The 13,154-nt window shown below is 37.8% G+C and overlaps 1 protein-coding gene across 1 annotated transcript in view; it reads right to left on the minus strand.

Annotated features, from left to right (window-relative positions):
* Positions 1-661: 661 nt before the first annotated feature.
* The window catches only part of LOC104501137 (sodium-driven chloride bicarbonate exchanger-like), a 24,829-nt gene continuing 12,336 nt past the window's right edge, over positions 662-13,154 (minus strand). The window contains exons 8-12 of the mRNA XM_010144896.1: positions 11,225-11,398; positions 10,453-10,575; positions 7,056-7,123; positions 5,320-5,436; positions 662-728 (exon numbers count right to left, since the gene is read on the minus strand). Coding sequence (XP_010143198.1) covers positions 662-728; positions 5,320-5,436; positions 7,056-7,123; positions 10,453-10,575; positions 11,225-11,398 — 549 coding nt within the window. The remainder of the gene's footprint in view (positions 729-5,319; positions 5,437-7,055; positions 7,124-10,452; positions 10,576-11,224; positions 11,399-13,154) is intronic.

A 13,154-nucleotide genomic window follows, 5' to 3' on the forward strand; every position in this document is an offset into this window, starting at 1 on the left:
ATTTATATATATATATATGACTATTCCAGTTACATACAAATTTGAATATTAAATACACCGTATTAAATCAAGGAAAACTTCACAAATACAGAATCTGACCCTGAAATCCTCAGTGCAAGAGTAATCTGTGACTTCAGGAGGACAGCTTGAGGAGGAAAGGATTATCCTTTCACGGGGTTCACAGGGTCAAAGCAGTTGTTACTTTAAAAACTTCTGTAATGTTTGCTAGTTGGTTTGAGTCTTCTGAAATCACTCGAGTTAGGCAATTTTAAAAAAAAATTGGAACAAGTGTTTTCAAATTCATCTTGAATGAAGATTATTAAGTATTCTCACACAGAAAAGGTAGCAAAATACAGTACAAACCTATTAACAGGAAAGTTGAATTTGAAAGAAACTTTTCTTGTTACATTTATGATACGAATACTGAGAAATGGCCAATATCAGCAAAGAACGTGAAGATTTTTTGCATTGGCTACTGCAGACTTTTACACAGATACTAGACAACGTAGACAGGTAGACAAGGTGAAATGAGACGAATATTGCACTATATTACCTGTGCTAGTTTGAGATGAAAGACAAAAGTTACAAGGTCAAATCATTTATATTTAGTGGTTGTGGCACTCCTTTCACTCCTTTGTAAAAAAATTAATTGAAGAACAAGTCATAGACAAGTCTCCCGGTCAACACCTTTCCCTGAGTCAGCTTTCTTCTCTTTCCTGATTTCAGCACTAGGAAAAGAAGGGGGAAAAAAAGAGTTACAGCAGCACTATCATATATATTAATAATCTACCTGAAAAACAATATTGCACTGATATTTTAATTAATTTCTCATGCTGCATAGCACAAACTGGGAAGCAAGTGGACGTTTCTGTGCTGAATGGTGCAGGAGACATCAGCCAGCATTTTCGTGATGAGGTAGGTAGAGAACTTATGATGTACAGACAGACAAGTCAGCCAGCATGCAAGCGAAGAGAGCTACTTGGGTTTTCTTCCTTTTTTTCTTTTTCCCCTTTTCTTTTTGGGGGGCAAATACAACTTTTAAATAATGGTAATGGTACAGTTCTCAGACAAAAACCAGCGTTTCTGAAATGGCACAATGAGGTCACAATAAGCATTTATTTTCTTTAAAATACATTCTGCTGCTTAATGTACATTTAGAAGGAATGTTTCTGAACTAGAACAGTGCAAGCCAATTTCCAACTGTAATATTTATCTTTCAGTCTGGATTGGGAAGAGCAGGGGAAGGCAGGGGGGGAGTGACAATATCCCCCATTTGCAGCTTAATACATACTTCCTCATGTATATGTTATATGGAAATAACTTTAAAAAAAAAAAACCTGAAAGATCAAACGAAAGCCATGTCACTAAGAACTCTGAGGCAGAGTTCAAATTTGGATTCAGCTTTTTCCCAGTTAAAACACTTGATTTGCCTACAGAAAGCAATATATGTGCAAAGCAGATGGGTTTTTTTCTGAAGAGGGTCCTAATTTACAACAGCATAAATAAATAAAAAGTCATGTTCTTGCAATGAGTTTCAATCACACTATGAAAACGCAAAGAGGCTTCCACAACACAGGCACATCAAGCCTTCAACAGAGTGGCATGGGATCTAAAAAAAAAGATGGTTCTGAGAACAAACCTGTATCAAGCACATAACCTACCAGGTTTCATGGGAATAATTCCTTAACTAGAATGAATGAGAAATAGGCTGAGTTACACAAGGCTTAAAGAAAGCAAGATCAATTCTCAAATTCTTAAGGTGATTCATGCACAGTTTTACAATCATCTGACATTTTTCTTCACATAAAAATTGCTTTAAGGATAAAATTCAGCCAAAGCTTACTTCTGTGCCTGTGGCAGCTTCCAGAGGTGTTAATGGAAATAGCTAAAGAATACCAACTTCTGCCACTTCAACTGCCAAATCTGTCACCTTCTGTAGAACAGTGATAGAATTGGGTACGTTACACTTTCTGCACACAAAGGGTATGCAAACAAATTCCTGGGGGGTGAATTTAAAGTGCAGCAGTACAGCAGGCAGAGAGTTACCTGTGCTTAGTAAAAGCAAACAGTGAGGATGTGGTGTGTGCCTTACAGTCTACATTTCCATGTTTTAGGTGCCTCTGTGAGAGCAGAAAGGTCCTCCTCCTATTTAGGATTCACATCTCTGAGCATCTCCTGCAGATGTGGGCTTTAATGCCTTGAGGAATTTGGAGGAGAAAGAAAGAAAAAGGACGAGTCCAGTCTTTTACCAGTCAAACATGCAACTGGTGGATCTGTAAGGGACTTGGGTCTCTTTTCCTCCCTACCAAGGGAGGAGTCTTAACAAGAAGGAAGGTGTGGGATGCGGCATTTGCATATCTTCAGGCAGAGAAGGGAACTCTACCATACCATCTACAAAGTGACAGATCCCTCTTTCTCCAATACTTCAGAAGACCAGCTAGGACTACCTTCTATACATAGCTCTTCTGCATATGTTTTGAAATTGCTGTATGAAGGCCATAATATTATAAGCAAAGAGAGAGGAACGTTTCCATTCCATGTACCAAAGAGGGCTATGTTACGGGTCTTGTTCTACCAAGACAGGCTCAATAGCAGGCCTTTAGGTTCCTAAGAATTTTAATAATGAAAAGTTAATGATGTTGGAAAATTATGAAGTTCAGGTGCCTCTGTGGTTAAGCAGCAGCTGGCTAAGTAAATCTCATTTAAGTTCTCTCTTTAGACACCTAAATACTGTTGTGAGTCTGGGACGCAAGAAATGTCACACCCTATATTACTTCACAGAGCCAGGGGCAGTGCAGAGCTCGTGATGGATATTATCCATGCACCAGGCTGAGAAGTCGTTTGTATAAACCCTTTCTTGCCTAAAATCTCTCTTTGGAGATGATCTCAGTTTATGATTGGCTGGTCTTTCATTGGCCAAGTCAACTCAGTATTTAATGAGTACAAAGAACTTACAGGTGTTATGTATTCCAGAAATCACCCTATGTTGTTAATCTGTGATTTACATAAAAGCCATTACATGAAATCATAGTACAGTATCATAATTTATCCCCATTTAATAATACTTGGGGATATTAGTATAAGACAGACCTGACAACAGGAAAAGGAGTACTAAGCACTTCTGTAGCTGAACTTCAAAAGGCATCAGTACAATTCATTTCAGAATGCGGGTTATTTTCCCCTACAGTAAAATACTCTTCACTGAAGGGAATTGTGCCTCTGTAATACTGGTGATCTTGAGCATTTGCAAAGATTATCCTCACAACTGCTACCATTCCAAGCTGTTTCCTCAGTACTTGCCTTGGATTAAATTACATCTTCATGTAATGATTCATGAATTTAGGGATATAGAGTTTCTTTAGCTCTGTCTCTAATATGATTTTAAATTAATGTTGTCTATGGTTTTGCTTATCAAAAAGCAAGCCTGCCTGGTTTAAAGGTCTTTGAATCTTCTTCTGTCTGCGAACCTGACACGAACACACGTAAAAGCAGGATTTCAGATTCCTTAAGAGGTTGTTCCTTTACAACAGGACACTCATACCTAAAGCCATAAACCTTGTGACTGCTTAGTTCCTTTTCGCCTGAGTCTTTGTTTTCATAAGCAAAGACACGAGAACAGATTGAAAAGGAGTTCATTAGAAAATGAGTTTCTATTTTACTGCAGTGGAAAGGCCAAATCAATTTTTACTGATGTTGTCTGAGCCACATTCAATGTGGATGCTTTTTACTCAAAGGATCTTCAAAAATTTCGGGTAAAAACAGTACACGTGTACATAATCTATCATACCATCAAAGAAAGCAACATTGACCAGAAGAGTAATACCCCTGCTGCACACCCAGTGGCTGTCAATGTACCACATCAGTTTCTGCTCTTTCTCCAGCTTTCACGGCCTGGGCAGCAGAGGCACATAAGGTAAGGAAACCCTACTGTGCGTCCTTCTCCCATGCGCCACGCTGATGTCCTGTGACAGGATCCTTTCCAGCCCACGAGCAGGATGGGTGGCACACCAGAACTACACTGCTACTCTGGCTGTCAGTGAAACAGCATTAAAACGACCACATTAGTGGGCTGCTCCATGGGTGTCTGAAATGAAGATTCTTTCATCATCAGCTGTTCATCTTGTTTATGCTGTTTAGGGAAAGGGACAACACTGAAAGGCAGCGTGCTATTTTGGGGTGACAAAATTTTAAAAAGCATTTCACTACAAACCTTTTTCTGCATATTTTCACCATAAAAGAATGACCAGCTGTTTCAAATATGGGTTTTGTTTTAAAAACTAGATTTAGAAATGGGGACAATATGATTTTATATTTTATCTATTATATATCTATTATATATTTATTTTATTTCTATTTTTTTAAAGTCAAAGAATTAATGAAAAATAACTCCAGGAATAAATTCAATGTGAAATTTAAACATGCGACATTTACAGTTTCTATTTTTAATACACTATAAGTTTCAAATTTTAATATTAAGGACTTTAATGAAGACATTTTACATTCCTATTTAAAATTTCATTGTCTCCCCAAAAACTACACAAAGTCCAGTCATTTGGGTTCCTAGGTGACACCATATTGCATTGGAAGATAAAATCAAGGAATAGGTTGAGCCTTACCTTTGGGGAATCAGCTTCTAGAGTGATTAGAAAGGGGAGCTTATAACAAAAATGTGATATGAAACAATTAAGTAGGAAGTAGTTGAACTTAAAATTTATGGAAACAAAGGAAAACCTTTCTTACAATCACACTGGGCTTGTATTTATAATTTTCTTATTCCTGTAATAACTAGCACAGATAAAACATCATTGGTTCATTTTACATTTGTCTGGACTAAAAAGTATTTAACAGTTTTGAGTACAACTGAAGTAGGCAGAAAAATGAAGTGATGCAATCTTAAAATTATTTCACTCCAGTTATGAGTAGATTGCATGAGCACTAGGTTCTCCATATAGGTATTTCCAGGGCAGTGATGACCACTTCTTTTTCAAGAGGAAAGAACAAAAGCAAGCAAAACAAACAGAACAGATGTTATGCCGTATCCAGGTGTAGGCTGGTGGTTCATTACACGAGCATCAGGCATGCTCAGCTGCATTTTGCACTGCAGCATAAATAAGTAGCATGCAAATATTTGTGGTTTTTATTTTTTCAGTGGTGAATCTGTCTTTTGAGCTCAGAATATTATGACAGGACATAAATAGAAGGAAACCTCAAGAAATAAAACTGCAATATTGCTAGAAATCTTTCTAATCCCTAGCAAAATATTCTAATATTGGTTTGACACCAATATATGAAGTATAATATGGTAAAAAAAATTAAAACCTTTTAGAAGGAAAGCTTGACTCTTTATCTTTTGTATTCTCTGAGGATATCAACAATGTCTTCCACACAGCAGTTTTTGCCATCTCATCAGAAATGTTTATCACAGATGGGTCATCTCTAGGCAAGAAAAAAGTAAACACACAATAAAACAATGAGCAACCAGTCTTTGTCACTTATTATCTCTACAAAATTCCTTGAAAAGTGATAGTGATGACAATAAAGTTCAATGTAAATTAAGAAATTAATGTTAAACTTCATAAATCTTGAACAAATATTGTCTTAAAACTTCTTAGCACTTTTTCAGTATTTTCCTCCTCCATCAGCAATTAATCACAGAAACATCAATAAAATACACTCCGTCACTTCCAACTAATAAAGAAAAATGAACTATGAAATTAAATACTGCCCAAGATCTTACAGCAGGCATGTGGCATAGCTTGATTAAACAAGAATCCTCGTAAACAAGAGCTCGTAACAGTTCTCAGAGTACTTATGCTCTGAAACTCCACCTGCTTTTAGAACAATTTAAAAGCAATCAAAAACCTTGACCAAATCAAAGATTTAAGAAATCTAATAAAAATGCCCCAATTAAACAAGCTAATCAGTAGCTTTAAGCAGCACTGTGTAGCCATTGTAAGCCCTTAGCTTTACTACTCCAAATACGTATTTATACACCTAAGAACAATAAAGTCTTAAATGTTTTAAGTGCCTGCCTGTACATTATTCCTGACTTCGTGGTTTACATGTGGCATGACATTCAGTAAACCTGTCTTCACAGTAGTTTGGGGAACAACTTTATCAACCAATGTCCTGACTCTTCTTTTTAGCTGTAGAACTGTGACCCTTACAGTACAGAAAGTCAGGTATTAGCTACCTAGTAAACACACTGTGGATCAATACAGGTCATACCTCAAGATAAATTAAGTATTGCTAATAAAAGAACAAAAAGGTATAAACAAAGGAAGAACAGACCATTAGAAGCGTGACGAATCAAAAGTAAGAAATAGGCTGGGATTTCTCACAGACACAGTTATTTGCCTTAGGAGACACTGGGGTAACTTTGTGTTAAAATATGAGAGGAGGCCACTTGAGAAAGAGTTCTATGAACTCGCATTAATGCAGAGGTTACTAGCACCAGGTATTTCCAATCTTTATTAAGTACTTACTTTCTGAAAACTAAATGAGAGTAAGTCCTTATGGGCTGGCCACATGTATTTTTACTATCTATAACAGGTTTTCATGCTTTTAAGTTGTGCCAGCCCTTCAAACCTTACCTATCCTGGACCACTCTTGATTCACTTATTATCTCACATAGATAGGATCTTAATTAGGATGTTTTAAAATGTAATACTGTAAGGACCTAGATTTTCTGGAGTCTGTTGAAAACCTTTCCTGGCTCCCTGCTAGCATCCAGGTGAAGGGTTTGACCTGGTCTACATCTTCCTTTCTCACTGTGCATGCCAGAAGCCAAGGTTCATTATGACCAGCCTGATCCTGCAGTCCTGGCCAAGAGAAGACTTCAGCCAGTACATCCTTTTCCTGAGGACTGTGAGATCACGTGGTAAGACTAGCAAACGGCTGACCTTGCTAAATGCTGCATTTAGATGGTTCAATTCACCTATCTGTACTCTACTGCCAGACAAACATCCTCCTAATATTCAGCAAGCATTAAGAATAAGTATTGTGTTTATTTTGTTTAATTGCAACTCACCTAAAAGAGGAAAGGTATATTTTACCTGTAATGTCCTTCTAGTGGTAACTGAACAGTCCCTTCCTCTTCCATTGCTAACATACTTTGTTCTTCCTACAAGGAAGGAATTTAGACGTGAGACAGAATACAACATTGTGAAAAGTGAAATTTATGTACTTTTTCCCCTTTTCCTTAAATATTTATTTGAAGTTCTTTAAGATACTTCTCAACTCTTTTAAATCAAGTATTTGACAATTGAATCCCTCTATTTTAAAAAAATGCATCTTCACTTAATGTTATTTTTCAGTTCAAATAGAGGAGACACTTTTGTAACAATAGAGAAAGAGAAAAATTAGTTAGCAACACTGAGTGAGCAACTGTACGGTGAATTTTAAATATGCGTTACAGGTTATATACATTGCAATGTTAACATGCAAAAATTAGGGTAGTGAAATTTAAGTTTGCACACAGTTTTAACACTGATAAGTTTTATTGCAGTGAAAGGTAGTAAAACAAGACATCAAAATCAGTTTTCAATTGTACAAGAAAAAAAAAAACTTCTATGAGTAACAGGAAGTGAACAGAACTAGGATACATAGCTACCAAAAATCTTTTATAAAATCTGTCTTAGGGGGAGGAGAAAGCAAACCAACACCCCTCAAGCACCATGTCCTGCCTGCGAGAACAAAGGAAAACAGGTCTTTGTCTTTCAGACATCGGTTCAGGGTTCCACAGGAGGATTCTCAAAGCTTCCACCTGTTAGGTCAGGAAAATCCGAGCCAGGAGGTTAATGTGCCTCAAATCCTGCCCTAAACTGTTACGCTTTGTGTGTATGAGCAAAACAGACACCCACAGACCTCCACATCTTTCTTTTCTTTATTAGATGGCTTTGTAACAGTTTACCCTGGTGCCTGTTTGAAAGCGTGAGTTGGGTCTCCCAGAAAGAGAGCTTACCATTTTCTGGCAGATCACCCAAAAGCCCGTGGGCACTGCACACACTCATAAATTGGTACTAGCTAGAAGAGGCAGTACAATACCCCAAAATAATTGAATTAAGTCCTCTGCACAAATTTGTTTCTTCTATGTTTTACTATTACATCTATTTTTAAAAGTCACGGCATATTTTTTTCCAAATGGGAGAAGTAATTTTGTTCATGCCTGTTTCAGAAAGACTTAATTGTTTAACATCAATGGCTTCCAAAGGAGGTGTGTGAGGAGAAGGTATGTATAAATGTACAAAGCCTTAGAAAAACTTGGCCTAAAAATATAAAAACAACTTAAGTGATGAAATTAGGATCCAATCAAGTAAGTTTCAGGTCTTGTCAACTATATTTCTGAATATCCTTGTGGGTAGAATACTTCTATTTTTAAAAGCCGTGTGATAGCAACTCTCCAATTAATTCCTTGGGCTACATGTCAGAAGTTCTATTACTAGTTAATTTTGTCATTTCCAGGCTTCGCAGCTTCATAAGTTTTTGACAGTTGAACAGTTTTAATAATAGCTCCAAATATTTAGAAATGCCAAAATATGTAAAAATAATCTCTCAAAATAGACAGTGAATGAAATAAAGTAACACCAGTAGATTTTCCCTGTTTTGTTTTCTGATGCCATCCTATCAAGCATGGGAAGCAAAGTGACATAGAACCAAAACATAAGGATAACAAGGAACTCTTTCCAAAAACCAGACTCACAAGAAGTAAGCTACCTTGGTTACTTCTGGTTACTCCGAATTGTGGTGAGAACAGATTCTGCGATGAAACAACTCCCTGGTCTGACTGAATTCAAGGGGAAAACAATGACTCACATATTTTAACTTCAGCCTGGCAGTTTTACAGGCACATACTAAATAGTAAATAATCATCACGATGTTTATCACCTAGGTAAAATCTTTTCCCCAAAACGTATTCTATGAAAGTATCTTGAATGTGTCAAAGAAAGCATAGTTTCTCAGATTACAGCTAAGGCAGTGAGTTGTCAAAGTTCACAAAAGAATCTTAAAGGCAAAATCTAGTTTGCATAGTTACATGTTCAAATTATTAGCTCATGTCCTATTTCTGCAAATAGCCTTACCAAAGGGAATCCTTACACACACCATTTCACTGGTCTCAGCTAACATCTCAGATCATCCCTAAGGATGAATTGTTGATTTATCCACTCCCATTGTCTAGTTTTTGCAGCACCCTTGTACCACCATAAGGTTATGTCTCATGGGTCCCAGGCTTTGCAGAGGTCTGCAGGGCATCTTAGAGGTTGCATGCACAACTGTCCCCAGAGCACTCCTGCCTAGAATTGACCAGAGCCTGCCAACACCACATGGCATCATTTGCACCTTCACCTGCCAGTGCCACCACAGCACATCGATGCTCTATGTAAGCTGACACAGGGCAGATGACTCCCATTTAAAATACCTTGACATCAACATATTCTACCTACTGCTCCTGCAGTTAGTGTTTCTCCATGGAGACCTGTTGCTCATTTATTTGGGCCCAGTACTGAGGTTCCCTAACAGTTGACACCGAGCAGGTGGCTGATATCAGGGACAAGGGATGAAGGCCTCCATCCCTCACTCATAAAGTTTCTTTATATTCCCCCAGTTTTATATGGTATTCAAACAAGCAAGCTAGATGAAAGTACTATCAAATAGATGCAAAACTGGTTAGAAAGCTACTATCTGAAAGATCAGTGTTCCACTGCCAAAATACGGGAATGTTCTGAATGGAAATGTGTAAGAATCTGTCCTGTATCAAGTTTGTAAGAAATTATCTGAAACGTGTATTCTTTCAAAGGAGAGGAGTCGTCCAGATCTGAAACAGTTATCTGGGTAGTAGTGCCACAGGCTATAAGTAGAAGTCCAAGGATTTGGTCAATGGCATAAGCAGTGTCACTGACCTTTTCATTAGAAAGTGTAAGTAAGATGTTTCTGCACAGAAAAGGCTGGCCCAGAGTGTAATAGGGCTACTGCACAGGGTTACGACACTGCTGAGTGGTGAGGGCACAGGGTGATGGCATGTGACCTGCATATGGCTCATATGTAGCTGGGACATGCCACGCTCCTTAAATTCTGCAGCATCTCCAGCAGGGATGAGACTAGTCCCATGCAGCATCAAAGTATCCCAGGCCCTGAGAGCCTTCCTACAGACAGGTTCATCCCGGCATATCATCTGGGTGGGTCTCAGGAGCAATCCCCGGGAGCGCTGTAGATTCTGCTAGATGTAGATTCTTATGCTGCCATACTGTCATATAACATATGACATCCCCACCTACACCTATTAGATTTGTAACCTTAAAAGGACTTATGTAAAATATGACAATATTACACTTTGGATACCATTAACAAGTCTGCCTGTTGCACGGAATATGGCTTATTTACAGAATTTTCCCTAAACGTCTGAAGGAGAAACTGATGAGCTACACACAAAAAAAACCTGAAACCATGACTAACCTCTTTCTCTGCATCTTCCAGTTTCTTTTTCTTGCTCTCAGGCATCAAATCATCTAACCAACTGAGCTCCCGCTTAGTGAAAAAGAAATCCATAAGTTTTCGGACAAACACCAAAGCTAGGACCTGTAAAGATATAAATTCAAAGAATTAGGTAATTAAGCGAGTAAAACTGACAAATATGCTCGTAGAGGAATGCTTTCAAAAGTGACTGCCATTTACAGCTAGAATTTTGTCCTTCAATTTGGGTAGGCCAACAGTTGGTCTTCCTTTGTTCAGATGAAGTATGGCTTGAAGCATTTAACGATCACTGAGGTCAGTACATAGCTTTTATTTTCAAATAGTGAAATAACTGGAGGGACATCACTTAAGCAGTAGAATAGATTTTTCTTTTATTTCCAGCAAGACACAAAACTGAAGTTCACTAAAGTTCCTCAGTGAATGTACAACCTTCCTTAATGAGTGAATGTTCTTTCTGTAAAATGATTAAGCACTACTGCTTAAATTAAAACATCAAATACATTTTGGTATTTTTTTTAAGAATTTTCCCTGAGAGAATATACAGCTGAACTATGCACACATATAAACAAGGTGCAACCTAGACTCAAAACAGAGGATTGAGTGATTTTTCCTTAAGTAATTCAGTGTGAATTGTCCCCAAACATTGACTCAAACCAATATTGTAATTACCTGCCCACAATTAATTTTTTTCTTCTGTTTCTCTTACAAGCATACAGGAAAGGGATTTTAAGAGGAAATAAAAAGTATTTCATACCATCATAGGAAAGACAATGGCAGCTCTTGAAACCTTTATAATCCACAGAAGCACAAGACAGCTCAGCTGAATTACAGTGAAGAGATGGACCTTTCTAAGAGGAACATGCCTCAGATAAATAAAATCTGGCTGATGCTTTGCAGGCATCCAGAATAACTTTATCCTGTCAAAAAGCTGAAAGAGAAATTTTCAAAAGTTTGCACCAAAATGAGCTGTATGTGCGTTATCTACGTTGCCTTTCACACACTGCCTAAAAGAACATGAATATCCTAGGAATCTGGCTTGTTATTCTAAAAGCAAAAACTGTGCAAAGATCAGGAGTACAGAGAAAGACTACCTAGGCTACAATCACGAGCCATGAATCTATACTAGCCCAGCAGTGGTAAAGGACTCCATCTTCCCTCCAGCTGTGCCACCAGAGAAAGAATAAGAAACTTAAGTAAAGTTTAATTAGTTGGTTAATCATAATTCTTAAGTTCCTTTCAATTTTAATACACATTCATCTCCCTCGGTTTTTCTATTGCAGATGCGCTAAGATAATGGTTTCCACTAAAATACATTCTGTATAGTCATACTCCAGGAAACATCCTGCTCATAAATGCATGTTTTATGCAAAGAAAATAGTTACTTTACTGCTAAGATTTCAAGTCAAGAACTCGTAAAGTTAGGCAAAGCCAGATTTCAAAGCAGCCGTAACCAGTTGTGAATCAAACGGAATGGAAGCTGGATGGTCCCACCGGGCAGACACACCATTACACTGCCTTCCTAACACATTTTAAACTTCTGGTTTTCAGCGACTGAGCTCTGTTTCCTTTAGCACACAAAAAGCTGATCATGGAGGTATCTCTTCAGTCTTTTATCTCATGCGAATTAAGCTTTTTTTCTTTTTTTTTTTTAGGTTACTTCACCAGGTTGTTTTCTTTTTCCTATTTCACTTTCTTCACAAAAACAGCAACAACAACAGCAGCAACAAAAAGCCAGCTGCCATGCCATTAGCAATGTACTTGAGAGGTTCTTGTTTTTCAGACCTATTTGGCTCCATACTGACCTGAGACTTTGTGTCAGCTGCTATGACACAGTTATGATGGGGATGCACCACCTCTCCCTGCATGGATGAGCCATGCTATATTCACACAGTCTCCAGGAATCTCAAGTTTCAGGAATTTTTGAGCGTGTGCAAACTTATTTTTTAAAAGGCTTATAATTTGGCCAGATTTGAGCAGATTTCTTTTTCACAGAAACAGCAAAAAGCACATCCTCCCACAAAAGCCATTTGATAAATCTCAATTCCTTGTCCCAGCTTGGGGGAGGGGAGGATGCTATCACTTTTCCAAATAAAGATGGCCAGATTTTAGCATGCGTTAAAAACACTCCTCAGTAGTGTACTTTCTCTTACCCTTGTTCTGAGAAAAAGCTGAACCATTTCAAGTTCAAATTATCTAAACCTCAATAAAAGCCAAGCTACACTTGGAATATCAATATCAACCCAAATGATAAGAGCTAGGCAAAGTTATAAAAGAAGAGTCTGGGAATAGAAAACACCAGTCAAAAACCAAAAGATGCTGCCAACTTTGAGAGGTAAAAAAAGGCAGTACATTTTCAACTCACAATCAGGTATTTAAATATAATGAAAGAAACCATCACACATTTTCTATGCTCTTTGTATTCGACAGTCATTTTCACAGTATAATTAGGTTTTTTGTCATGTAGTTGTTCTTTGTCAATTGTCTTGGAAGCTGTATTAATAGCTCAACTTTCAATAATAAACAAAGGCACACTTTAAAATTTGAGTGTTTGTGTCAGATGATCTAAAAGGTTTGACACCATGCCATTTAACGCAGCAGTCATCCAGGACAGGGTACCATTACTGACCCTGACCCGAACGCTGGAGTGCCTGGCTGCCGCCACGGGCTACTGCTTACGCCCACTG

The sequence above is a fragment of the Buceros rhinoceros genome, unplaced genomic scaffold, assembly GCF_000710305.1.
Source record: "Buceros rhinoceros silvestris isolate BGI_N320 unplaced genomic scaffold, ASM71030v1 scaffold6981, whole genome shotgun sequence".
Lineage (NCBI taxonomy): Eukaryota > Metazoa > Chordata > Aves > Bucerotiformes > Bucerotidae > Buceros > Buceros rhinoceros.